This window comes from Babylonia areolata, chromosome 20, assembly GCF_041734735.1.
Source record: "Babylonia areolata isolate BAREFJ2019XMU chromosome 20, ASM4173473v1, whole genome shotgun sequence".
Classification (NCBI taxonomy): domain Eukaryota; kingdom Metazoa; phylum Mollusca; class Gastropoda; order Neogastropoda; family Buccinidae; genus Babylonia; species Babylonia areolata.
The window spans coordinates 32,442,637-32,470,390 of NC_134895.1; the positions used below are offsets into that span (position 1 = coordinate 32,442,637).

General features: G+C 39.2%; 1 protein-coding gene across 3 annotated transcripts; it reads left to right on the top strand.

The window, feature by feature from the left end:
* The first annotated feature begins 3,518 nt into the window (after nucleotides 1-3,518).
* Nucleotides 3,519-26,166, top strand: LOC143295417 (ceramide kinase-like). 3 transcript variants are annotated; one of them, XM_076607104.1, is made up of 13 exons: nucleotides 3,519-4,008; nucleotides 5,082-5,285; nucleotides 7,429-7,680; nucleotides 8,136-8,258; nucleotides 10,319-10,382; nucleotides 12,101-12,246; nucleotides 13,316-13,390; nucleotides 14,118-14,264; nucleotides 15,876-15,960; nucleotides 16,743-16,783; nucleotides 19,439-19,626; nucleotides 20,814-20,989; nucleotides 22,108-26,166. In XM_076607104.1, exons 2-13 carry the CDS (start codon nucleotides 5,105-5,107, stop codon nucleotides 22,169-22,171), a joined length of 1,542 nt encoding a protein of 513 aa, XP_076463219.1. In that variant the 5' UTR covers nucleotides 3,519-4,008; nucleotides 5,082-5,104; the 3' UTR covers nucleotides 22,172-26,166. The 3 variants fall into 3 exon arrangements, with proteins under 3 accessions (XP_076463219.1, XP_076463220.1, XP_076463221.1); XM_076607105.1 differs by lacking the exon at nucleotides 3,519-4,008 and adding an exon at nucleotides 4,013-4,077; XM_076607106.1 differs by lacking the exon at nucleotides 3,519-4,008 and having other exon boundaries at nucleotides 4,883-5,285.
* The last annotated feature ends 1,588 nt before the right edge of the window (nucleotides 26,167-27,754 follow it).

The window sequence follows — 27,754 nt, forward strand, 5'->3', positions numbered from 1 at the left end:
CAGGTTCTGACAGCCTTTGTGTGCTTGCTAATTAATTAGTCATTTTAGCGACATTTGCTAATTAGTGTTGGTTTGACAAAACAAGATGATACCTAACATGATTATGTAACATTGTGTGAAACCTCAGTGAGAAAATCCAAGGACCATGAGTGCTACAGGTTGTGACAAAGAAGCAAGCAGTCAGACTCAGTCAAGAACAAGCAACACCAGGAACGCAGATACTGTTTTGTATTGTATTTATTTATTTATTTATCATTCTCCTTTTTTTTCATTTTGGAAAAAAAAAAAAAAAAAAAATCACAAGCCGCATATCTTACTCCTCCACACACTCACACACACACATTGATGGCATATACTGAGTGATAATTAGGGATGCATCATATTATTTGTTACTGTAAGTTTGTAAATGTTGATTTTTGAAAGAAGATTTTGAAAAAGATAAGAAAATAAAGTGGTAATCATGATTTTGAATTTATATTGGTGTTTGTGTTTGTATACATGGGTATCAGTGTGTGTGGGTGTTAGTGTAAAAGCATAATTTGTAGTTGTCAGTGTTAATTCATTTTACATTGTAAAATTTGACACAGGCGAAAAAAGAATATCAAACACAGAGGAAATACATTGAATTATATGCTACTCTCAATGTCTCTCTCTCTCTCTGTTGCCCCTTTTCTCAGTCTCTCTCTTCATTCAGTGGGGATGGGAGGAACCGATCAATACACCGATGCCAACCAAAAAATACGTTAAGATGGGTAGCAAAAATGCTGCAAATCCAATGCACAAGCTTGTCGCTTTAATAACACTCATTTAGTGCCAGTGCCTAGGACATCCAGCTAACTTCTGAAATCCTTTTTTATATGGAGTTTGTTTGATGACATTCAGTTTCTTCTTCTTTTTTGCTGGCCCATTATCTGCACTGTTTCAGTGGCATCACTCCCACAGTGCTCATTCTTAGTACCCCTATACACCCTATACACAGCTACACCAGTGTTCATCTGTTGCAGCCTCAGCACCAACAGTCTGTACAATGACATATCTCTGGTAACATGTTCCTAAGGGATGGGGTGGGGAGACTGACTACCACTCAGACTAATACGCATGGTCCAGTGAAAAACGTTTGACACACTTATTTAATAGTTCAGAAAGATGATAATATGCAGTTTGGATTTGTTCCAGATATGACACAAAATCAGACTTTTTGTACTTAATTCTCAGTTCAACAGGAAGTCAGTGTACTGCTTTAAAACAAGATTTACAATGTGGAGATTTAATTGCTTTTAAAATTTTGATCTTGTTGGAAAGGTTTGAGGAATTTCTATTGGTAAACCAGCCATTGGAGAATTTCAATTATCTAGACAGAATAGTAGTTTGAGGAATTTCTGTGAATAACCAGCAAGTGGAGAATTTCAGTAGTCTAAACAGAATGCCTCCACCGTCTTGAACAGTGGGAGCAGAGCTGGGACATGGCCTTCCACCCAGGACAGTGTACCACCATCCCTGTTACCCACAAGAGAACCATCACTGAGAATCAATTTCGGCTCCATAGTCACACTTTGGCAACCGTCACCTCTGCCATGTACCTTGGCATCACCATCTGCCAAAACCTCAGCTGGGACCTACATATCAACAACATCTGCACCAAAGCCAACGAGACCCTGGGCTTCTTGCGATGCAATTTGAAAGTGAGCGCCACCCATCTGAAGGAGACTGCCTACAAGACCCTCATGTGGCCCATACTTGAGTACACCTGCTCAGTATGGGACCCACATAGCCAACAAAATATTGACAAGATTGAGGCAGTCCAGAGGAGAGCAGCCCGGTTTGTGACCAGCAGGTACCACAACACATCTAATGTGTCTGCCATCATTGACAGACTCCAGTGGCCCTCCCTCCAGCACCACAGAAAGGTCGCTTGGCTAGCTATGCTGCATAAAATCCTCAACAATGCGGCAATTGTGAATAGAAGCAAAGCTGGTCCCTGCACCTGCCAGACTGAGAAGAGGACACCTGCAGCAGCTGAACTGCATCCAGTGTAGGACCCAATACAGAGGATCCTCCTTTCTGCCTAGAACCATCGCAGACTGGAATGCACTGCCCGAAACAGCAATGGCAGCTGACGCCCTTGACACCTTCAAGTCAAGAGTGCCCCAAGAAAACTAAAAACTGCAAAAGCAGTAGTTAGATAGAGTAGGTAGGGTAAGGCATCCCCCTCCCAAGTACCCCCAACTCTTTTGAACATTTTGATTTTTTAACTTATTTTTTGGCCCAGCCATCCCTTCTGGAAGACTGGGATCAGCTAGCCCCTGAGTGGGTGAAGAGCAAAAAGAAGCAGCCTGCTGATAAAACCCACACAGAGTAGGTGTAATGTTAACTTTTTTTCTCATCTGTCTAGTTCTTTATCTTTTCTATACAACAGCATCTCTGTCTCCACACAACCCTCTAGTCGCGGCAGAGTAATCAACATGATGATTGTGGCCGTCAACTGGATGATGATGATGATGAATACATGCACAAATTTTTATGTCTTTGTTGCATCCATTGTGATGTAATGGTGAATGGAGATGCATCTGAGTTAATTAAAAGGTAAACAGCATGGCATTAGTTTCCATGATATATCAATGTATTGTCAGATTTTGATTAAAGTTTAAGCCATTGCCTCAAATGTAATAAGAGAACCAGGTGTTTTTCAATAAGAATGGAAGGGGGCCAGTGGGGCCAGGGGTGGGGGGAGGGGGGGGGGGAGGAGGAGAGAATTCGCAAGTGGAGGGATGGGGGGGGGGGGAGCGGGGAAGGTTAATTGTCTTTTCATTATTCCAGATTATTTCAGATGCTTCTATTGATATAAATGATTTTAGTGTCTGACACACAGACCTTAAAAATAGAAAAGAAAAAGAACAAGGGATGGTTGTAGTGAAGGGGAGTCGGAATAGATGAGCTTTTTCATTTCCATGCATTCCACGAGGCAGCGTGAGTCAATCAGATGTATAAGAGGAGTTGTATGTAATTACTAGCACAGACGCATGAGATACAGTAGTAGTAGTAGCAGTAGTATATAGGGACTGGCAAGTCATCTGCCTAGACCTCTCGGCCTTTTCATGTCCCCATCGAATCTTCATCTTCACTTCTTCCATTTTATTTATTTTCTTCTTTTGTTTGTTGTTGCTGGGCGGGGTACGCAAGTACACTTCTGGAAGAAACCTTGTTTTCATTCTTCATAATAAAAAAGAAAAAGAAAAAAAAGATGGTATTGGTGTCAGGAGATTTTTGAACGTGTTAGTATTGTGTGCAAGCTTAACTGCGGTTGGTAGTGCATTCCATGTTTGAGCATTTCGGTTAGCCAACGGATTTTTTCTAAGGTTGGTGTTGCAGTGTTCAAAACGAATTTTCTTTACTGAGTTTTTTTGTACTATCATAATCCGAAGAATGTCCTGCAATAGCCAAGTGGTTTAGACGTTGGACTTTCAATCTGAGGGTCCCGGGTTCAAATCACGGTAACGGCGCCTGGTGGGTAAAGGGTGGAGATGTTTCCGATCTCCCAGGTCAACATATGTACAGACCTGCTAGTGCCTGAACCCCCTTCGTGTGTATACGCACGCAGAAGATCAAATACGCACGTTGAAGATCCTGTAACCCATGTCAGCGTTCGGTGGGTTATGGAGACACGAAAATACCCTGCACGCATAAAATGCTAGTAATGGTCAAACTTACGACCGCTGAGCGTTAATGGAAGAAGAAGAAGCATTATTCGTCACAGACGCGATATAGTTCCGTGACCGACTGTATGAATGGCATTTCATGACTAAACTAATTCGCTTGTTATTTTGCTGGCGGTGTTCGCGTTGTATACGCTATCGCACGGACATATCGGCTCAGTTCGCTACACATAGCCGAAGTGCGTGTCAACGTAAAACGCGGAGTCGACACTCAGTTGTCTCAAACTGCTTTGAGCTCGAAAGGAAAGATAACTCTGAACTGCGAGAGAGGTGACTCCTGCACAATGAACATACGGTAAGCGGACGCTTGTGTCATTTGATACATTGGCTTCTGGACTGTCTTAGTGACTGTTGGAACAGCTAGGTTAGTCTTGATACTTTACCCCTTCGTTTTTGTAGATCATACAATGATTGTGTGCACACTGCTCGTGCCTTTCTGCTCGTCAAGCAAACACCTTGCATACATCACATGCCTCAGAGACTTCCAAGAATGATTACTTGCAAACTTTTCGGCATCTGAAAAACAGACATTTTATACAGTCGCGTTGTAAAATCAGTTTTATAGGACGGTCTTTCAGTTGTGATACATTCCTGTCAGCGGCTACGACGACTTTTTCTTTGAAAAAAAAAGTTGCACGAACAAGTTTACTTCCTTATACGTCATTCTTCCTTGTACCTCGGTTTTTTGGGAGGTGTGGCAGAGAGTAGACTTTGTTCTGGCATCATGATTTATACTGGAAGACTGTCACATGCGTTTCGGGAATGATCAGATTTCGTTACTGTCGTGTGAAACTACAAAATCCAGCTAGGCGCTTTGATGATGTGCATAGAAATTATACAAAGGGATTATTAATATTAAATGACACTGAAAGAAACAAAGCCAGTGTGATAATTTTTGCCAGTTATGGTGTACATAAAATTTCTTTTAATGATTATCAGAAAAAAAGCCCTTGTAAGAATGTCACAAAATTTCCTGTTCTTGAATGCCATCTAATGCATCTTATTTCTAATGCCATGGATATGTGAAGAAACCCCCCCCCCCCCACTTAAACATAAAACAGTTTTTAATGTTTTTCTCTGAAATGGTGTTTGTGCTGATTGATGTTTAAAGATTTGTCAGTGATTTAGATAAATGAATATTTTGAATTCCTGAATCAGTTCAAAACTAGTTAGTGATTTTTTTTTTTTAAATGAAGGACAGACACACAATATGTCTGTTGCGAGGAGGGGGAATGGTGTATGTTAGGGGTTCCATCAAATATACTAACATTGCTGATTCATGATGTTTTTACAATAATTCTTATTGAGTTATTCTTACTTTCGTTACATGAATAATTCATTGGTGATCTTTTCTTTTTTTTCCCACAGTTCATGAACACAATAACAGCAGTATGATGGAAGAAGATCAGTCACACTGGCCATCTGGGGATGGTGATGATGGCTCTCATGGCATGCTGTTGATGTCCGGAGAAGTCTACTGCAGAGGGAAGCCACACCAATTTCAACTTACTCAGTCAGGGATGTGCTTAATGCGGTCACACTTGCCAGAAAAGACAAGGACGACAGTTACCAGTAAGTAATCAATGTGATTTAACAATAAGAATGATGCAGATGGACACTGATACCAGGCAAGGAGTGCTTGCCAGAAAAGACAATGGTTGTCAGAAAGTAGACAGTTTAACCCTTTCAGTGCTTATAACTATAAGGTGTCAGCTGGAAGTGTTTCCCCAGTGCCTGTAAAATGGCCACTGACATCCTGCATCTGTTACCATTTTTCCTTCATTAGAGTTTGGTTGAATGAACATAAATAGACTCAGAATGGTTGGCTTGATGCGTCTGAATTATAAAAATGCTATTTAAATGAACATACATCAGTTGGGAGATTGCTTTCTTCTCAGTAATGATTTGCTAACTGGAGCGTGTGGAACATACATGGAAAGGTGGTTTGCCTCACTTGCAAAAATGCCATTGGAACCAGTAAATAGCAGACAGTGGTCCTAGTCAGCAGGCTTATATGACTTTGCTGGCAGTTCAGATGGCTAATAGATAAGTATAACAATGGAGATGGATATCTCTTGTCTGATGATTTATTAGAACTTAAAGGTAATGACAAAAAAGTGATGAAACTGACAGCCTAACATATAAAACTGTTCTGTCATTGTATCGAAGTAGACAGGTTTTTAAAATGTTTATTTTTATTTATTATTTTTTTTACCATGACCGGCAGTGAGGACAGTATATGCATGCATGAAGCAGGAAGGGCGGATGGGAGATGGAGAGGAGTGATAGAAGATGAGAGGTCTTAATCATATGCCAGTGTCAAATGACAGACTTGTTTGTAGAGGAGGCAAACCAGCATGCACAATGGACACTTTCGTTGATGCATTGCAACCTGGGGTGAGCGAGTGTCATCAAAGACCTCTCCCCACTATTGTGGGAAACTGATTGGTGTTATAAAGCTCGACTGCTTAATTTTTGAGTAAATGATTTACACTTTATGTTGACTGATTCACCATTTATCATTGTAGGGACAGTTATTCACATACAAGTCCGCAAGAGTTGTGATTTTTATCATAAAGTTATATCCGGTTTCATCTACAGGTATAAACCGACAACAAGCATGTCATTTTCAATTGTATTTTGTTTCTCTTCTTTTTTGGATGTCATTCTGTGGAGTTTCACATAAATCATTATCTTCACTTAAAAAAATCTGAATAGTTATATGCAGTCAAAATGATTTGAAAAAAACCCAGATTCGAAATCCTGACGTATTATCTTTCCAAAAAACATGTTCTTCTTTTTATGTCCCATATAGATTTTGTGCAGATTTTTTGTTCGTTTTTGTTAAAAAAAAAAAAAAAAAAAAAAAAAAAAAATATTACCTCTGATTTTTCAGAATTCCTTGGCAAGGAGAGCACTTTGAAAAAACAAAAACAAATTCTTTGGCACAGAACCAGTTGATTATGCAGATTGACACTTGCACCTCCCATGCAGGGAGCTCATGTTGTTTATAATAAAATGATATAATCATATATACACTAAAACATATATGGATGAAGTACACCATACACAAGCAAGTGTGCACACACAAACATGCAAATACACCAGCACATGCACACATGTATATGACCAGCAGAAGTTCAAGAAGCATAATGTTCAAGTGCATGGTAGACAGAATGGAAGAGGTGTGTTTTGAGAGACTTTATAGAAAAAAAATCAACATTACTGGGGAATCTATATGACAGAAAAGGGCAGCTTATTCAATACTACTTGGCTAAGATAGAATGGACTATAATTATGTTTGAAACTTGTTGAAACAGTCTCTGCATTAGTGTGCGGCAGAATGTGTATGTGTCCAGTTTGCTGTATGCAGGTCTCTGAGACATATGGAGAGAAGATCCTAGCTCTGTGTGTACGTGATTTGTGTGTGTGTTTAGTTTTGACTTTGAGAGAGCGAGTTTGACCAGGTGTCTGTGTGTTAATGCACAGTACTTTCATTTACTGTGTCAAAGGGGATTATTGAATATCCTTGTTGATCAGAAGCTTGCTTTGTTTGTGTAATCAGTAAATCTTGATATGATTCCGGTATAATGAATATCCCTGTTGTATTATGATAGCCAGTGCCAATGTGATTTTCTTTGTCTTATATTTTTGGCTTACATTTATGATGTGTGTGTGTGTGTGTGTGTGTGTTTGTGTGTGTGTGTGTGTGCAGACACTGCAGTGCTGGAGGTGAAATGGTCACATGTATTGTGTGCCTGTGAAGTTCCTGTTAAGAAATCCAAATCATCTCAGAGCCACTCAGACTCGGGGCTTCCAGACAGCATCCAGAGCAGTGTTTTTGCTCTCCACTACAGCCAGAAGAATCAGAAAACAAACAAAATGCAATGTAAGAACGTCACATTAGAAACCAGAGCAGGGAATGCTGGCCAGTGGATTTCTCACATTGAGGAAAAATGCAAACGGGGTAAAAACAATGTCTTCATCAGTGATTGGTTGAATGTTTCTTTTTGTGATTCATGTTAAAAGAGAATAAACTTTGTGCATGGTGGGGAAACTGACATTCAAATGAGGGCAGGCAGATGCAACAAAATTTATATATATATATTTTTAATATCTATAATGATGTGTTATATTTCACTTCAAATTGTCCATGCTGCTTTTTTTTTCTATCTTGCTATTGTTATATTTTATCTCAGTTGTCTGATAAAGTGATAGGCAGGCTGTTTGACTGCAGTACTTTAGCTGAAAAATACATCTTCATCTCCATATTATATCTGATGGCTGTTGTGTCTATTCATGTGTGTACATAGTGTGTTTTTGTGATATATAGTCAGAGTCTGAATTGTTAATTCTTTAGAAAATGTATCATAATACAGCACAGAATATTATGTGAAAGCTTATCTGCATGTGTGTGTTCAGGAAAACCAAGGAAACTGCTAGCTATCATCAACCCTATTGGTGGTAAAGGAACAGCTCGCCAGACATTTGAGAAGCGAGTTCAGCCATTGTTCACATTGGCTGGAATAGAGCTGGTTGTCAAAGGTTGGTTAATGTGGCTACAGAATCTTGTGATGCGTGTTTGTGTTGTGGCTTGTGACAGATTGATACATTAATTTTCCAGAGTGTGTTGTGACAGAGTTGGGTTTTTTTGTTTGTTTTTGTTTATAACGTAGCTTGTGACAGATTGATACAGACTCAACAAAAAGTTGAGGACCACTTCATGAATAGAGATGATTTGAATTATGGAGGCTGCTTATGCTCCTCCACTCACATCTCACTGAATACACAAACAGTTGTTTTAGGCACACATGCACCTCAAACAACCTGTTTGAAAAATCAGCGTTTCAGCCAAAAACAGTTTTTCAGGGCTGTATAAAATAAATAGATATATAGAATAGCTGTGTTTTTTATTTTAAAAAAATGGTCATGCACATGCAAGAAAGTATCTCTGGTTATGACAGGGGCTGATTATGCTGGCTGCATGCACCGCTGTTTTTGCTGAAAATCCAGCATCATTTCACCATACCTTCAAGCAGAAAACTTTGCTAGTGCTCAAGTGGACCTTAATTTTTTGTATATCCTGTAATTTTTTTTTTTAAGTAGCTTATGACAAATTAATTGATAGTTAGCTGCTTTGTTTTTTTTATGATGTGAAGGTACTTTTAGAATATCCTTGCTACTGAACAGTAGAGGAAAAAGAAGAGTTGAAATTCTTCTTTGTTTTAAGGCTGCAACTCCCATGTTCACTCATGTGTGGGCTTTTTACATGTATGACCTGTTTAGTCTGTTGTTTACACTGACATACTCCTTTTTTTTTCTCTTTTTTTTCTTTTTTTTTTTAGAGGAGTTGGAAATCAATTCTTCAACCATTGAAGACAGAGTTTTGAAGAATAAAACAAACAAACAAACACAAAAAACCACCACCAGGTATATCGGCATTCAAGACTTATTTTGTATCACTGGCCAGAGATGGTATGAATCATGTGGTCTTCTTGTCCCCCCTTGCTGAACCTTGACGAAATTAGATCTGTGTGGTGTCAGTTTGAATGACAGTCACTACTTTCTGTGTGTTTTGAAATGCTGTCCTGACGGGCGCAATAGCCGAGTGGTTAAAGCGTTGGACTGTCAATCTGATGGTCCCGGGTTCGAATCACGGTGACGGCGCCTGGTGGGTAAAGGGTGGAGATTTTTCCGATCTCCCAGGTCAACATATGTGCAGACCTGCTAGTGCCTGAACCCCCTTCGTGTGTATATGCAAGCAGAAGATCAAATACGCACGTTAAAGATCCTGTAATCCATGTCAGCGTTCGGTGGGTTATGGAAACAAGAACATACCCAGCTTGCATACCCCCGAAAACGGAGTATGGCTGCTTACATGGCGGGGTAAAAACGGTCATACACGTAAAAGCCCACTCGTGTGCATACGAGTGAATGCAGAAGAAGAAGAAGAAGAAATGCTGTCCTTAATTTTGCTGAACAGAAAGTTATACTGTCCAAAGAGAACAAAGATCAAATATAGAATGGTCACAGACATCCTGACCAGTTAGCTCGGTCATATATCAGTGAGATAACAGCTCTTTACTTATTAGCTTACTCCTCAGTGGCTGTCAATGGGTTATTATTTTTCTGATGGGGATTGGGGATAGGTAATAAGGCTGATGATATGTTCCAGCTAAAAAATTCTACAGTTCCAATTCGATGCTCTTTGACAAGTATATATTTAGACTTTCTTTCTTAATTGAAGACCATTAATGAAAGCTACAGATTTGTTTTACAGCTGTGTCAGACAACATTGCAGGACTTTTTTGGGGGGGGGGGGCACGGGGGAGGAGGATTTGGAGGGTAGTTTTGTTGTTGTTGTTGTTTTGCTGCTTGTGCTTGTGAGCTGAGCATACTTGTGCATTTTTACCCTGTTCTTTGGTTGAGAGTGCTTTTGCTGAGTAAAGTACATTGTTCAGTATTACACATTGTGAGTATGTATGCATGCATGCTTTTTTCTTTCTCTTAACAACTTTTCCCACAGATGTGTTTTTTAAGACAAGTGTATGTGTATGTGTGCAAATGAAATTTTGCACATGCATCTTCTAAATTTATATGTGCAGTAACAGAGAGAGCAAAACATGCTGTTGAGATTGCCAAAACTTTTGACACTTCGTCTGTTGATGGGTAAGTCATCACATTATGTATTCTCTTCCAGTGTGTTAAAAACAACAAGAGCAATGAAAACAAATAAAACACAACTCATTTCAAGCATATTGGTGACAACAAAGCAAATAAGGAAAAAAGCACATTTAATGCACATTTGTGATGGATCCATTACACTGGGAAGTTGTGCATTAGCATGAAATTTGTTTAACCTTTTGACTGCCAAACCTTCGTGAAATGAGATCAGTGTGACAGGAGTTTGATAGCATTTTCAGCTTCTTGTGTACATGTCAATAATGTTTTTCATTTTGCTGGATAAATATAATGCAATCGCAATAATGCAGTCCCAAGAGGAAAAAGTCCAAATAAAGAAGGGTGACTGACATCCTAACCTACAACCTCTGTCTTATCACAGTGAGGTGACAGCCCCTCACTGACTACTAAACTCGATGGTAGCAGTCAAGGGGTTAAATAATGTCACGTGTGCAACACTTTCAGCAGCTGTGACCATCAGAACAGCAGAGGATGCAGCTGTTTTCCTGACTATCAGGGCGAGAATTTGATTGTAGTGGAGAGTGTCTTGCCCAAGTTAATCCCCACTCTCTTCCAAGAGGGCTTTTAGACAGTTGGCAATGGGATAGTCCCCAAAGGCCAACTAGCCCCCAAGGCTTCAGTTCTAAGAGCCAGTGCAATCTTGCTTTGTAGTTCGAGAGTCACAGTCCTTCACAAAAGACTAGCAGTATATGAATTCCCATTGCAGTGGAGAAACCGTTGTTCGAATTCTTACTTTGCTGTAAGCTTATGTCAGTCTAATATAAGTCAAGCGTACTGACATTCACAGCAGGCAGCAAAAGTTGTCAGAGTGATGCTGCCTAGTGTCCAGCTTAATGTTAGCTGTTTTCTCATGCATGCATTTTTGTGGTGTGTGCCTGTGTAGTAGGTTGGTTGCTGGTTGCCATATAGGCATTGTGTGCATGGCTTTATAAATATTAGTATGTTTTTATTTGCTGTATGCATACCCAGCATGTACTGAATAAATCTTAAAATGTATTGGGCATATTTCGCTTTTACTTACTTTGTACTTATATTTTACAGAGGTTTATGGACTGGGAAAAACGGTGCAATAAGAAGTTGTGTCAAACCATAAAAACATACAGGGTTATAAACACAGCTTTGTGCACATATACAAACACACATATACAAAATGCGCACATGCTTACTTGTACACACACACATACACAAACATGCATGTACACATACATGTGTGTGCATGCACACAAACATACACTTACACAAGGCATTTTCAGATATTTCTGACTTGTCCAGGACTATTTTTTGTTCATGTTACCTTAGACGTTATATAATAATTTATGCATTGAAAGCAAATTATGAGTACCTTTATAGATATTTTGATAATTACAAAGTCAAAAATCATGAAAAAAACCAACAACAGTATTTAACAAGACATTTGATTTTTTTCTTGTTGTGAACACAACCTAAGTGTGGGAATTTTTATGTGCCCAATATGAATAATGTTAATTTATTCATTCATTCACATAATATGATATATAAGATGCAACACCAACAGCTGAAAAGTCTAAAAAAAAATTAACAAAACTAAAAACTTACCAAATCACGAGCATGCATGTGTTGAGTATTGGACAGGACCACAAGTGATGTTCGGTCTGCTAGTGTTTGAGCTGTGTTACTTGTTCACTGTTTCTTTCCTTGGTTTTCAGAGTGATAGCAGTGGGTGGGGATGGCATGTACATGGAAATACTCCATGGCTTGATATTGCGGAAACAAGAGGAGGAAGGGGTGGACTTCAATGATCCAGATGCCAAGTTGTGTCCTCCATCTGTCAATGTTGGCATCATACCAGCTGGTGTGTTTTGGGTTTTTTTTTTCGGTTGTTTGGTGATGGGGGTGGTGGCAAGCAGGCGTGCGTTCGTGCTTGTGTGTGTGAGTGTATGTACATGCACATCTGACATTTTCTCATGACAGGGTCTGTACAGTTGTGGAAATCTGGAAAAGTTTAGGAAAAATAAAAGGAACCATTTCCACTATTCCAGGGCTGGAAAAGATGTTTTGCTCTTTAGTGTCTGGAAAAATCTTTGTATTTTGACAAAATCCTTTACCCGTACATTCAACAAAGAAAGTAATGCATTAAAAAAAAAAAAAAAAAAATCCAGTCGATCAAAATTGAATATTGATTCTGGGATATCTGCCGATCTCTTTCATCAACTGTGTAGCAGACGAATTTCTGATTCAGTTTGACTTTGTGTTAGGTGTGGAAAATCTTCAGTCTGCTCTGGAAAAAGTTTGGAATTAGTTTGGAGACTTCTGTGAGAACCCTGTCATGAGTGTCATTTACGTTTCATACTTATTCATCCTTGTTTATGTATAAGTGTGGGTGGTGTGCTTGTTAATATTTGTAATCAATATTCAGCATGATAATTATAGTTTTATGATATTTGGTGTGTGGAGCTTGTGAACATTTTCCTACCAGAACAATCGTGAATTCATCTTGCATCAACTGACAAGGATGATGACATGTATTATTACCTGTGGTTGTTTGCATGCATGTATTGTGTTAGTGTATGTGTGTGTGCGTGGGCATGCATGCATTTGTGCATGTGTATGTGTAAATTCATATGAGAGAGAGAGAGAGAGAGTATATAAAATATTCTGTAGTAATGTTGTGTGTTCAGTTTCTACAGCACATTGAGGCGAATTCCTCAGGCATTTTGACATGTCACTCAGAAAAATGAAGCAGTCTGAACCTCTCTGTATCAGAGGAGACATCAACATTTCAGACTGCGATCAAGTCCACCAAATAAATTGGGAGCGCTGATTTGCTATTTTCCTACAAATTTTAATGCCCAATATATTTCTACATTGATTTGCTATTTTCCTACCAGTTTAAATGTCATGACATTGCTGTGTTCATGCAGGTACTGGTAATGGGGTCAGTGACTGGTTCAATGGCGTTATCGACGTGGAGACTGCCACACTGAACATTATAAGAGGTGTGTGTTTGTACAGTGAGTGTGGGAGTTAGAGGGAGAGGGAATATGTGTGTGTGTGTGCGTGTGTGTGTATCTATGTGTGTGTGTGTGTGTGTGTGTGTATGTGTGTGTTTGAGGGAGACTGCCACACTGAACATTATAAGAGGTGTGTGTTTGTACAGTGAGTTTGGCAGTTAGAGGGAGAGGGAATGTGTGTGTGTGTGTGTGTGTGTGAACATTATATAAAGTGTGCTTGTACAATGAATGTGGGAGTTAGAGGGGCGATGTGTGTGTGTGTGTGTGTGTGTGTGTGTGTGTGTGTGTGTGTGTCTGTCTGTCTGTCTGTGAGAGAGAGAGAGAGAAAGAGAGTGTTTTCAGTGTGTTAACATGAAAACAAAAGAATTTTTTCAGAGAGTGTACATTTTTCAACTTGTTCTCCCTTTGTTTTCTTCTTCTTCAATACACTGCAACGCAATACAATACAGTACAGTACAATACAATACAATACAACACAATACAATACAATACAATACAATACAATACAATACAATACAATACAACTGTATTTTTTAAGCTGTTTTGTTCAGTGTGTTGACTCAAACTAATTGATACGAGCTGCAACAGTTTTTGCCAAATCAAATTCAAACTGCATGTCTTTTTTTCAAACAAAGTGATACCAGCTGCAATAGTTTTTGCCAAATCATATTAAAACTGCACATCTTTTTTTTCTTTTCTTTACCTTTTTCAGGGGAGACGAGAAAGGCCAACATTTTTTCCGTCCACGAATCCAGGAAGTTGATCCACTATGCAGGGCTGTTGCTAGGCAATGGGTACTTCTCTCACATGATACAGAGAACGGACGAGCTGCGATGGATGAAGCGAGCAAGATATCCGTGTGTGTGTTAGATTTATAGTAAGACTCAAGTCTTGATACTTCTGCATGGCTCAGCCAAACAGGCAGACTTTGGAAGTAAACAAAATTGTCAGTCCGACATGGCAATCCTGCTACTGTCAAATATTGTGCATCAGTTTTGTTCAGAAAAAAACTGTGCAACATCTAAACTCTTCAGTTTCTCTCATTCTCCCTCACCTCGATTGCTATAACTTTCTCTTGTCTTGTTTGCCTGCTTGATCCACTGGCTCCCTGTCTCACACAGAATAAAGTACAACATTAGCACTCTGTGTTAGAAATGTATAAACATATCTGCCCTTTCATATCTCTGTGACCACCTTCATCTCTACACCCTTTCTCGCTCTAAACAATCAGCTTCAGATCCACTCAATTTCTGTGTTCCCAGATTCAAACATTTCACAGTTGGCTGTTGCTCTTCTCTGTTTCTGGATCTCACACTTGGACTGAGATCTCTCTTTCACTTCGTCAGATCTCTCCACTGAGCTCTTTTAGGTCTGGCTTTAAAACCTCCCTCTTTCCAAAATAGCCCCCCCCCCCCCCCCATCCCATTCTTTCTTCCTTTTCTACAGTGTCTTTAGCTTTTTATTATTTACATGTATTTGTACGTATAATCTTTCATTTTCATTTGTCTGTGTGTGAGCACTTCAATTTGTCGGCACAAAATTCAGTGCTATATGAATACTTTTATTATTATTATTATTATTATTATCATTGTTGTTAATAGAAGAAAGAGATACTTCTTCCGCACAATCTGCTGTGGTAATCATCAGCAGATATATCAACACTTGTCTCTCTGGGAGAGCTGTGTGGAAATGAAATTATCATTCAGGTCTGGAAGGAAGCTAGGATCCAGTTTTACAGACTGCTTTTCCTTCATTGTTTTCTCTTCTCTCTGTTGTTGGCTTTGACTATAGAATTGATTTCCCATTCTTGTTTTATTCTGCGCTGTCCACTTATCAGATTTTATGATTATGTATATTTTGCTTGCTTGTTTGTTTTTGTTTCTTGTTTGGTGTCATATACTGTACCATGTCAAACTGATGCAAACTAGGCCTGTTGTTTTTCCCTGCTTGGCCAAATTTTGCGTGGCTAACAGTGAAAAGACGCCTGGCCATGGCCCATCCGCTCTAGCCAATCAAATGCTGTTAATAGCTACAAGTGATAACTCATTCCTTTTAGCCAGGCTTTCGTTGCCATCTTGTCAGATTTTCTGCTCTGTCTCGTCTAATGCTTTTATTGGCTTTTAAGCATGTTCATTTGGCCTGTTCTGATGCATGCGACTTGTTTTTATAACCTCTGTGTTATTTCTGACATTGATTCGACTCTGCCCCCTGTTCAGTTTTGTTTGCTTGTTTCTTGTTTTGTTGTTGTTGTTGTTTGCTGTAATATCATTTCTAAGAAACTGAATTAAAAAACAGGAGAAAAAAGAAAAAGGAAAATTGAAAGATGCTTTCTGTAGAAAGCTGGCAAAAACTCATAACAGTTTTGAAAATGTTGATTGAGACTATATATGTGTGCATATATGTAGAATGATGTTCTGTGTTTGTTTGAATGTGTGATGTTTATATTTGTCTTTTTTTTTCCTGTCTTCAGATGCTATGGTGTCCTCCCTGTTGAAAAAGAAACAGATTCTGGAGTTTGATGTGGAAGTCCTGAAAAATAAGTCTGAAGAAACACTGTGAGTCTTTTCTGTGCTTAGGATGCATGATTTTGTTTATTATGCATAATCATTTGTAGGTACAGGTTCATTATTTTAATCATTTGGCAAAAAAAAAAAAAAAAAAAAAAGAAAAAGAAAAGAGAAAAAACGACAGAATGATTAACATCACAGGCATGTTCTTGGTTTTCCTGCATGAATATGACTACTTGTACCTGGTTTTATTGTTTGTTGTTTTTTCTTTTTCTCCTGGATTCAGCAGATTCATTGTTTACAGTTTTTCAGCCCTGATACGGTCGTGTGTGGTCAGCTGGGCAGTAAGCAGCAAGGAAAGAAAGTTGTTTGAAGAGTTTCAGTTTCAGTTTCTCAAGGAGGTTTCACTGCGTGTGGACAAATGCATGTACACTCCACCACATCTGCTAAGCAGATGCCTGACCAGCAGCATAACCCAATGTGCTCAGTCAGGCCTTGAGTGTATGCATGTATTTGTGTACTTATCAGACTGGATTTTTTCTTCTAATTTTGCCAGAGGAAAACACTGTCATTGCCTTGGGTTCTTTTTCAGTGCGCAAAGTACATGCTACACACAGTACCTTGCTTTATCGTCTCATCGGAATAACTAGACACTCAGTGTGATTTTCTTGTCAGACTTGGGAGAAAAGGCAAGAGCGGGATTCAAATCCACACCCTCACTAACTCTGTATTGGCATATGAGTGTCTTAACCATTCTGCCACCTTCCTCTGATATTTTGTTCAGTGGTGGTAGCTATGCATTATCAGTTCTCTTCTTCTTTTTTTTGCAGGGAAAATGGGAAGCCAGAGGGAGCAGAAGCAGTGCCATCAGGTGTGTGTGTGTTTTTTAAAGTGATTTAATCACACATACTATATGATAGATGTAACTAAACAAAACTAAGTAAGTAAATAAATACATACTTTTCCACACCTTTTCCATTCCAGGTAGAAAGCTTAACTTCATCGAAAATTCAAAAAATTATCTGCTACACTGCTGATGAAAGAGACTTGTGGATATCCTGAAATTGATGTTCAGACCACGTTTTGTTTGTTTTTTGAATGTTTTCAGTTCTTTGTTGCATTGCATAAGTCAAGGGTTTAATTGGAATTCTAAGACTTTTCCAGACCCTAAGGGGCGAAACATATTTTTCCCAGGCTTTCCCCAGCCCTGGAAATGGTTCTCTCATTTTCCACAGACTTTCCCCAGCCCTGGAAATGGTTCTCTCATTTTCCACAGACTTTCCCCAGCCCTGGAAATGGTTCTCTCATTTTCCACAGACTTTCCCCAGCCCTGGAAATGGTTCTCTCATTTTCCACAGACTTTCCCCAGCCCAGGAAATCGTTTTTCTCTTATTTTTCCCAGACTTTCTCCAGCCCTGGAAATGGTTATCTCCTTTTTCCTAGACTGATCCAGACTTCCATGACTCTGTACATACCCTGCATCTCTCCTTGTTTCAGTTTCTCATGAAGACGTCACAAAATCCATATACTCTGCACCACATCTGCTAGTCAGATGCCTGACAGCAACATAATCCATCATAGCTTGTTTGTCCTTGAGTGCATATGTATGTATTTTTTTTTATCCATCAGAATGGATTTCTTGTGTAGAATTTTGTTTGAGGACAACACTTGTGTTGCCATGGGTACTTTGTCAGTGCACCAAGTGGGATCTCAGTTTATTGTCTCTTCTCAATGACTGGACAGTCAATTTGATTTTCCAGTCAAACTTGAGAGAAAGGGTGAGACCAGGATTCGAACCCAGACCCTCACAAACACTGTATTAGCAGATAAGCATCTTAACCAGTAGAGTGCCTAAAAGATGTCAGGTGATGTCTTGCATAAAGTGTTGCCATAGTGCCTATAAGATGTCCACTGACGTTCTGCGTATGTTCCAGTTTTTCTTTCATTGGAGTTGGGTTCAGTGAACATAAACAGACTCTGAGTGGTTAGTTTGATTTGTTTGGATTATGAAAGAATATTATTTAAATGAGCATACTTGGGGTAGAAGATCCCTTTCTTCTCAAAATGATTTGCTAACTGGACCACATAGAATGTGCATGGTAATGGGGTTGCATCATATGCAAAAAAAGGCATTGAAAACTTTTCCTGGCAAAGAGAGTGGTCCCAGTCAGTGGATATACATGATTTTGCAGGCTGTGCTTATGATAATGGACAGCTATAATGATGGAGAAGGATCTCTCTTGTTAGCTATTACAATGGAGGATCTCAAGAAGGATCTCTCTTGTCGGATATAACGATGGAGAAGGATCTCTCTTGTTAGCTATAATGATGGAGAATCTCAAGAAGGATCTCTCTTGTCAGCTATAACGATGGAGGATCTCAAGAAGGATATCTCTTGTCAGCTATAATGATGAAGAATGATCTCTCTTGTTTGCTGTAACAGTGGAGGATCTCTGAAGGATCTCTCTTGTTAGCTATAATGATGTAGAAAAATCTCTCTTGTCAGATTTTTTTTTAAACATGAAGATGAATGACAGTGACAGTGATGAAACTGACGGCCCATTTAATGCTAATTCAGTCCATCTGTCCAATCAGACAGTGGTTTTGAGCAGGTGACTATGACTGAGAGTACATGCAGAGAGCATTGTAAGAGGGGGAGGAAAGGGAGAGGAGTGATGCAAGATGATAGGTTAAATGCCAGCCAGAGGGTTTGGAAGTGGGTGTGGACATCAGTAAACTGATATTTCAGTACATACTGCTGGAGATAGACAACCGCCAATGCTCCACGATTTTCATGAAACGCAGGGTTGAAAGTGCACTGGATGTGAAACACATTCATTTAGTTTTTAATACTTTTTGTCACTGAATCAGATGATTGACTTCTTTGAAGAGGAGGCAAGACGGATGTATAGCAGATACTTTAATCGGTACAGGTGCAGCCAAGAGGGAGTGAGTGTCATCAAAGAAGTTCACTCTCTAACTTGGGAGAGCTCTTAGCTGCTCACTTTCTGAGAACATGATTGACTTCTTATGTTGACTGTACCTATGTTAGTCATTGTTAGGACAGTTATTCACTTACATATGTACGCGAGTTGTGAATTGTTTTCATAAACTTATAGCCAGTTTCGATTTCTTCTGCAGGTATAATCTCTCAGTAGGCATGCTATTTCCAGCTGTATTTTGTTTGTTTTCTATATGGATGCCATTCTGTGGAGGTGGAAATAGACTTTTTTTTGCACAAAAATTATTTTCTTCAATTTCAAATGCCAGAACAGTTACTTACATTCAAACCAATCAGAAAAAAAGCCCAGATTCAGAAGTAACATTCATTTTCCTTCACAAAAACATTTACTTTCTTTCTGTATCGACCATAGTTTTTGTACTAGAATTTTTTTTTTTAAATCTATTACCCATGAATCCTCAAAATTCACTGGCAAGGGGAGAGCACTTTAAAACATTTTTTTTTTTTTTTACAAAATTCTCTGGCACTGAACCGGTTAACCATTTTGCCACCTTCGTCTTTTAGGATGGACAAAACTTGGTTCAAAACGGCTGGTGGCCACCATGGCTTTCTCTGCCAAGATTGTGGATGATGAGAGCAAACTACGGCTACATCCATTCTATCCGGGCTTTGACTTCCTCATCATTGACAAATCATCCCCTCTGGAGAACTTCAAATTCATCATGAGTTTCTTCACACGAAGTAAAGCTGCGGTGAGTGAAATGGGAGAAGATGACAAGAACTGTGATGATATTTAGAAGTATTTTTATTTAGTCAGAACAGATTTCTCTGTGTGACATTCAGGCAGCTCCACTCCTTGGAGAGAGCACATCGCCACAGAGCAGTGCCACCATAGTTTTAAATATTCTCAGCCTGCAAGACTGTTTTACAGTTAAAGTGAATTTTTCTACAGAATTTTTACAGTGATAATCCTTTTGTTGCTATGTTGTTTTTTTCCTATGGCTTTTTCATACACTAAACGCATGCTGTACATGAGACCTGATTTATTTATTTTTTTAATTTTTGTATGTGGGCTGTGACTCCTGTGTTAACTCACATGGACAAGAGGGGTTTTATGTGTATGACTGGTTAAGAAAGAAATGGGTTTTAAGGCCAGATTTGAAAGTGTCCATGGGTTTGATTCCTAGATACGGACCGTTTTTTACTCTGAACCTCCACTTGACCGTCCATTGTGGTCTGGGTGCTAATCCTTTGGATGAAATGATAAGCAGATGTACCTTGTTCACATGTGCAGTGTGCATTTAACAGACATAAAAGAACCCACACAGCAACCAAAGGATTGTCACTGGCAAAAATATGAAGAAAACCCCACTTTGATTGTTCATGAAACAACACATTACTGTATGCGGCCCTACCTGCCTGGGAGGCTTCAGCTCTGCAGTAGCATTGTTTGATGATCTATAGAAAAAAACACACGCACACACAAAAAAATCAAGAAACAAACATAAATCACCTAAAACAAAGCAAAAAAAAAAAAAAAATTGCCACAGATGTTTTTGATAGCTGACACATTGCTTAAGTAACTGAATATTGACCGTAATTGCTCTGCTCTATCATTATGTTAATTTTTTTCAGTGTGCACAGATGCTATGTAAGACTCACACATTAGAAATAAAGGTATGTTTGCAAGTGAAACAGGTATGGTTATCACCTGGGAAGTGCGCATTCCAAGATTGATGGGTTCTGTAAAATACAAACAAACAACAACAAACATCTTGTTTGCCTGGTGCTTTGTTAGTATCAGCCTAGCACTATATCAGTGTCTATATCAATCAGTATAGGTATCCATGTCAATTAGTTAATGTTCCACAGCGTATCAACATCAACTGAATCAGTTGATAGAAGTGTCCATATTAGTCAGTCAGTCATTGTTCAACAGCTGGAGAAGGAGTACGTGGAGTGGATTCAAGACATTCGGGGGGCACGGTTTCGGATGGTGGAGGGAGCCGGGGAGGAGTGTGACCCCAGGCAGCGAGATCAGCTTTTGGAGCTGTGCAAACTTCTGGACGTGGATGGGGAGGTCATGCATCTCTCCTCTCCACAGTTTGACGTCAGGTACCCCAAACTTTTATTAAATATTTTTCATGCAAGTGATCGTGTCTTTTTTTTTTTCTCATGTTTTTTTTTTCTCCATCATGGTGTTGGTTTTATGCATAGTTCAGGCACTGGTCCCTTTTTCATGTTTTTTTTCCATCAGGGTGTTAGTTTTATGCATAGGTGAGGCAGTGGTCCCTTTTTTTTTCTCCATCAGGGTGTTGGTTTTATGCATAGGTGAGGCAGTGGTCCCTTTTTTTTTCTCCATCAGGGTGTTGGTTTTATGCATAAATGAGGGAGTGGTCCCTTTTTTTTCTCCATCAGGGTGTTGGTTTTATGCATAAGTGAGGGAGTGGTCCCTTTTTTTTTCTCTTTCAGGGTGTTGGTTTTATGCATAGGTGAGGCAGTGGTCCCTTTTTTTCTTAATCAGGGTATTGGTTTTATGCGTAGGTGAGGCAGTGGTCCCTTTTTTTTTCTCCATCAGGGTGTTGGTTTTATGTGTAGGTGAGGCAGTGGTCCCTTTTTTTCTCCATCAGGGTGTTGGTTTTATGTGTAGGTGAGGCAGTGGTCCCTTTTTTTTTCTCCATCAGGGTGTTGGTTTTATGTGCAGGTGAGGCACTGGTCCTTTTTTTTCCATCAGGGTGTTGGTTTTATGCGTAGGTGAGGCACTGGTCCTTTTCTTTTAAAGCAGATGTGTAGCCTTATATGGATCAGTCTACACAGTTTAACACCTTTTTGAAACTGATACTGTACTGTTTTTTTTGGCTTTGGCAAAATGGTTTACTCTTTCAGTCTTCGTCGTCTTTGTTGGATGCGACTCGTATGTACCAGTGGACTTTTACATACATGACCATTTTTATTCCCATCATGTAGGCAGTGATAATGCTTTTACCACTCGGCTGTTGCACCTGTCACTCTTTCAGTTATTTCCAGGCTTTGTTGCATACATTTGAGCCACATTTCCATGCACATCCATTGGATCTTAAATAAAAGGAAAAAAAACAACAAACAAACCCAATCTCCATGTTTGACAAATCACATGAAGAAACATCCAAACAGTATAGTTACCTCCATCAATTTATGAATCATCCTACTTGTTAAATAAAGTGTGTTTCATGTTCCTGTTGGATGTGTTTCAGGTTGCACACACAGTTCCTGCCAGTGTTTTGTGCTCCGGAGCTGTACAGCACAGTGCCAGTGTGATGGACACACTCTGTCAGTAGTCTCCACTCCTGTGGACCCGACATCACCAAAGTTTGGGACAGGGTTTTCTGCTGCAAGCCTGTTTGTGTGGGCGTGTGCTCGCATGCTGTGCGTGCGTGCACGTTTGCATGTTCCGTAAACAGTTCGTTTTAAACAGTGCTTTTTATTTTAATAACAGTGGTGGGTTTGTATGTGTGTGTGTGTGTGTGTTTTTATAATCTTTTATTGTTACTTTTTTATAATCATGTTTTGAAGTGTCAGCTGGTCTGAGTCAGTTTAAACAAAATGTGTGTGTATGTGGGGAAGGGGGGGCCATTGAGCAACAAGTCAATACCAGCTTTTTTTTGGCCCTCTGTATCCATGATGATGCTTTGTTGCTGCTGTGTGGCCAGTCTTTGGGTAATGTATCATGGATATATTGTGTAAAGTATGTGTGCTGCTGGATGTTTTGTGGATAAATCTGCCGACACCAGTATGCTCTGATCCTCTTGTTAGAAACGATGCAAAGAAAGCTGCTATGTGTTTCTTTGCACACACACGATTCATTTTTCCCCACATGCCCTGTTGGAAAATATACAAATCTTATCCTCCAAGACTAATGTATGGTTGGTTATATAGTCATTAATTTGATGCTTTTGAAGACATTAAAGAAATTAATGACCAACCAGCCAGTGTGAGCCAATGTTGTCCTAAGGGAGACTACTAGCTGCTGCTACTTTTGATTTCTCAGCATGGGTGGTCTAGTAGTTTGCACAGGACAAGAATTGGACCCGTCCCAGAGTCTACATTAGAGAGTAACATTAAGTATGTTGGATTAAATCAAATTTTAGAGGGGGAAATTTTCCTTTATTATATTTCTTTTGAAACAAAAGGAGAATATGGTCTTTAAGATCAGTCATCACATGCACTGGATAGAAGAGAGTAAGGAGGTTATTTCTCATGATGCAGACAATAAGTCACTTAAGGGGAACAATCAAGGCATGTTACTGTTATTCCAGATCTGCAAGACCATTGGCGGTTGAAAAACAAGATAACTGATGTGTGTTGCTCGTACAACCATACCTTCTTTGTGTGGGTTGAAATCTGTCTTATTCCAGCTGATACGGAAACAAAAGCAGCTGATTTTTCCATGCCATTCAATACAGTGTGTGAATGACTTTTCTGGTAGTTCTTCAGAACTGACATATATATATTTTTAAATTCATTTAGAAATTGATTCGTGGTTCTGTAAAATTCAAAGCATCATGGTGAAAATTCTTGTTGAATGTATTTTTACACTGCAAGACCTTTTACTTGGCTGGTTTATGACAGAACACTTGTGCTGTACACAGTTTTGTGAGTGGTTTTAGTCTTTCACCACCATAGGCAACTTTAGCTGACTAGGCAGTTCACAGCCATTTGTGAATTTAGTCGATATCAAGGGGTCATGTTAAATGGACGATTTTTTACATGGTAACAAAGCTTGACAGGTGCAGCCAACTTTCCCACACAATAGGAAATTGACCTGGCTTGAAATTTATTATGAATGCATTCATCAAGGATGACAACTTATAAAAGCTTAGAATATTGCACTTTCTTGAAATACAGCTGCAGAAAAACAATCTCTTGACATTTATATTTAAAACCACCACTTCCTCTTTCTTTTTCTTCTAAGTGTGTAAGCAAAATCTTCAATATTTTAGGTGTGTTGAGGGGTATCATAAAAATTCCATGACTTTTCCTGACCTTGCAGGGTTAAACAATTTTTCCATAAATTTTACAGCCCTGGAAATGGTCTTCCTGTTTCCACGACTGGGAACCCTGTACATTTGATACACATGGAAAAAAAAAAAGGCACTGAAGTAATCCCACATCCGTTTTAAAGGTAGTTTGAGACGAAGAGATTGTGCAAGTGTGTGTGTGTGCATATGTATTGAATGGATATGTTCAGTAAGAATCCATTCCCGTTTTTTCAATATTCATGGATTAATGACAAATGTTGAAACCTGAATCAAAATATTGCAAGTATATATTATAGTATATATTGCAAGTATATATTACAAGTATTGGACCCTATCAGTGAATCAAAATTCAGCAGCAAACATGTATAGTTTCCTTTGCTTTTTGTTGTTTCTTCTTTTCTTAATTTGTACCTTGCCTTTGTATTTTTGTTTCTGAAAACTTTTGATCAGCTTGACAATTAGGCATTCTTGGTGTGTTGTATTCTTTGTGTGTGTGTGTGCTTAGGATATAATGGGAATTACCTGTTGGCATTTTCTGGCATTGTGTGCTGGTTTATTTCTATATAATTCAGTGCATTTGATATAGTTATGTTTGTATTCAGGTTCCTTTTAATCCTCTGCTCAAAAAACATCAGAGATATTTTTGAGGTTTGTTTCCATGAATGTGACTGTAGTTTTGCTTTTTTTTTTTTTTTTTATTCCTGTGTTTATATATATATTTTTTTAATTGTTATTGCATTTTCTGTGGAGCAGGTATTGACAGTGTTTTCAGCCTTGATTATGCCCTGCATGGTCTGCTGGGCTATAAGTAACAGTGGTAATAATAACAACAATAACAAAGTGTAAGGGTGTTGCTGGCTCAAGTATTTTTGAGAAGAGATGGTGCTGGTTATGATCATATTGTTAACAGATTGCTGCAGAGATAGTCTGAATGAAACTGAACAGTATTGTGATTTGCTCATATTCATTGTTTTCCAGTTAACTAAATATTGGTCATCTGCTGATGTGGATGGTGTATTTTCTCTTTTTAATCACTATAATCATTTCAATGTAATCCTCCTCTTTGAAGCATTTATAGGCCATGACCTGTGTAACAGACATCTTGGAACACAGGTACACTTAAAAATTGTTTACTTTTCCACCAACAGGTGACTGCTTTTTTATGATTTATGTACCATTAAAATGGCTCTCAATTTGTTTTTACCAGTTTTAAAAGGATTTTGATATATAGAAAGATCTTGTTTATATAAACAGTGTGATAGATACTCTGATTTAGGGTCAACAAATGTGTATGTTCACAAAAGTGTGTGTGTCTGTGTTTTGAAATATTTCATACTGTTTGCAGTTTTTAACTATGCAATGTGTGCTGAGCTGCATCAGATCAGATTGTTCTCCTCAAAGTGGCAGTATGTTTCTTGTTTGGAATTTGAATATTTACCAGAATCAGTCCATGTTGTCTTTTTTTTTATTTTTTTTTTTAATCAAAATGATCGCTGATTTTACTCTGGTGTTGTGGACCATTTGATTGTATACCGGTAAATCAAAAGCATTCCTTTGTATTGTTTCTTAAAGAGGAACAAGTTTAATCCCACTGACCTGCTCAACCAAATTGCTACAGCGCCTGTGGAGAAAGGCATGAGTGTTCTGCAAAATGCCATCACTCAGGTTAACACGAGGGCAGCTGTGCCTTTTAGGTTGTTCATTTTTTCCCCTTTATTACGTATGTCGTACCTCTTTTTCCATCACTGTTGCAGTGTGTGTCCTGCACCATTTTAACCCCTTGACTGCTGAACTTTGGTGAAATGAAATCAGTCTGGCTTGAATTTGAAGTGCAAGAACTACTTTGAACCAAGAAGTGCTGTAATTGATTTTGCTGAACAAAAGTAATGCAGTCCCAAGAAGAAGCTCAAACAAAGAAACTGTGATGGTCATCCTGGTCAATAGCCTCAGCCTTACCTCAGTAAGGTAACAGCCCTTCATTGGTGAACGCACTTATCAGCAGTCAAAGGGTTAATTCTTTGGAACATAACCAGTTTTGAGATTGGTGTTAACTTTCTGGATGTTGTGAAATAATTTTTCACTCAAGTAATTTTTGTTACTGCTCAGGATTTTCCTTATGATAACAGCTATGCATAAAAATAATTTCTACCTTGTGGTTGTGAAATGCTGTTTTTCAATGTTTGACTTTGGTGATATAAACTAATTCATCCAAGAGTTATTTCTGTGTGGACACATTAATTGTGTTGAAATTGACATTAAAGGATAAACACAAACTGACTGTGTGTGTCAGTGCATTCTCATGTGTTTGTGTAAAATAAAAATTGCAACTTTTCTTTTGAGGTAATATAAGCTATGTGGAGGCCGACTGAGAACAATGAATCTGTCAGCACTGAAGAGGTCTTCATTTACTACTCTTACTGAATGCTTTCCAGATAAGGGCAGTTTGTGTGGGCCAATTCCCACGTCATGCACACTTCAAGGAGAACAGTCGCTGCCAACACACATTTGGCCACTTTTGTTATTGTGTTCGTGGTACCAAGCCAGTAATTAACATTATTTGGTATCAAAGGAAAGAGCAGATCTTTCACTAAATGTTTACGATGCATTTTAATAATTTGGAGCACCTCAACTGTATTTGGTATCAACTGAAAGAACAAATTCGTCGCTAAATGTTCATGACTTTTTAAAAATTATTGTTTCAAAAACTTGAGAGACAATAGTATTCTAATGTATTACTCTTTCTGTCACAACAAATTTCTGTGTGTGAAATTTGGGCTGCTCTCCTCAGGTAGAGCGCATCACTACAATGAGAGTGCCACACATTTAAAAAAAAAATTGTGCCTGCACTTTTGTTTTCCTATGAAAGTGGATTTTCTACAGAATTTTGCCAGGGACAATCCTTTTGCCGTGGGTTCTTTAACGTTCGCTAAGTGCATGCTGCACATGGGACCCAAGTCCAGACCACCACTCAAGGTCTAGTGGAGGGGGAAAAATACTGGCGACTGGGATTCTTCTTTTCTTCTTCCTCGTTCACCTCCCATTAGATGAGCAGCCTGGTGTCGATGAAGGCTGCCGTCCGTCGCAGCTCCTCCAGGGTGCCGTACAGTTTGGCTGCCACTGATGTTGGTGTTGGCCAGTTCTTTCTCCTGGATGCTGCATGCGTCCTACAGTCTGGAAGGATGTGGTCAGTTGTCATTGGTCCCTCACCACAAGGGCACTCTCCACTGTCCAATGCCAAATTTTGTGTGCATGTGGTGGAGCAGGTGGTTGTGTTCAGTCCTCAGGTGGAAGATCTTGACCTGTTCCCATCGTTCCAGCAAATGGTATCTGTCTTCTGGGTTATATCTGGGGTGCTGGAGGCGCCACTTTATTCCTTGCTGTGCCTCGATGATTGTCTTGATTTCATCGTATGACACCAGTTTGCTGGCCTGCTCCTTCTGTGCACCGTCTTTTGCCAGAATGTCCGTGTTTTAGTTGTCTCTGATGCCACAGTGTGCTGGTACCCATTGTATCACCACTTTCTCCACTCTGGCACTCAGGGCAACAAGGGCTGAAGTGAGATGGTTCTGTTCTTTGCAGCGGGAGTTCTTGAGGGCTTGGAGCACACAGAGAGCGTCTGAGAACACCACAACCTGCCCTGTTGTTCTTGTGGAGTTCTGCGAGACTGTTGTGGCTGCCTCACAGAGGGCTTCTCGCTCAGCTCGGAAGCTGGTGGAGTATTTTCCTGTTGGGATTGCAATTTCTTCATCTCCGTCTTTGTATCGGAGGAAGATTCCAGCTCCACCATCCCTCATTGCTTTTGTGGCGGAGCCATCTGTAAAGACATGGGTCCAATCTTCTTGGGGTACTGGTTGCAGATGTA

Coding starts and splice junctions, on each gene's coding strand:
- LOC143295417 (XM_076607104.1), top strand. CDS start 5,105: ATGATGGAAGAAGATCAGTCACACTGGCCATCTGGGGATGGTGATGAT. Junction 8,259..10,318: donor AATAGAGCTGGTTGTCAAAG/GTTGGTTAATGT, acceptor TTATATGTGCAG/TAACAGAGAGAGCAAAACAT. Junction 14,265..15,875: donor GAAGCGAGCAAGATATCCGT/GTGTGTGTTAGA, acceptor TCCTGTCTTCAG/ATGCTATGGTGTCCTCCCTG.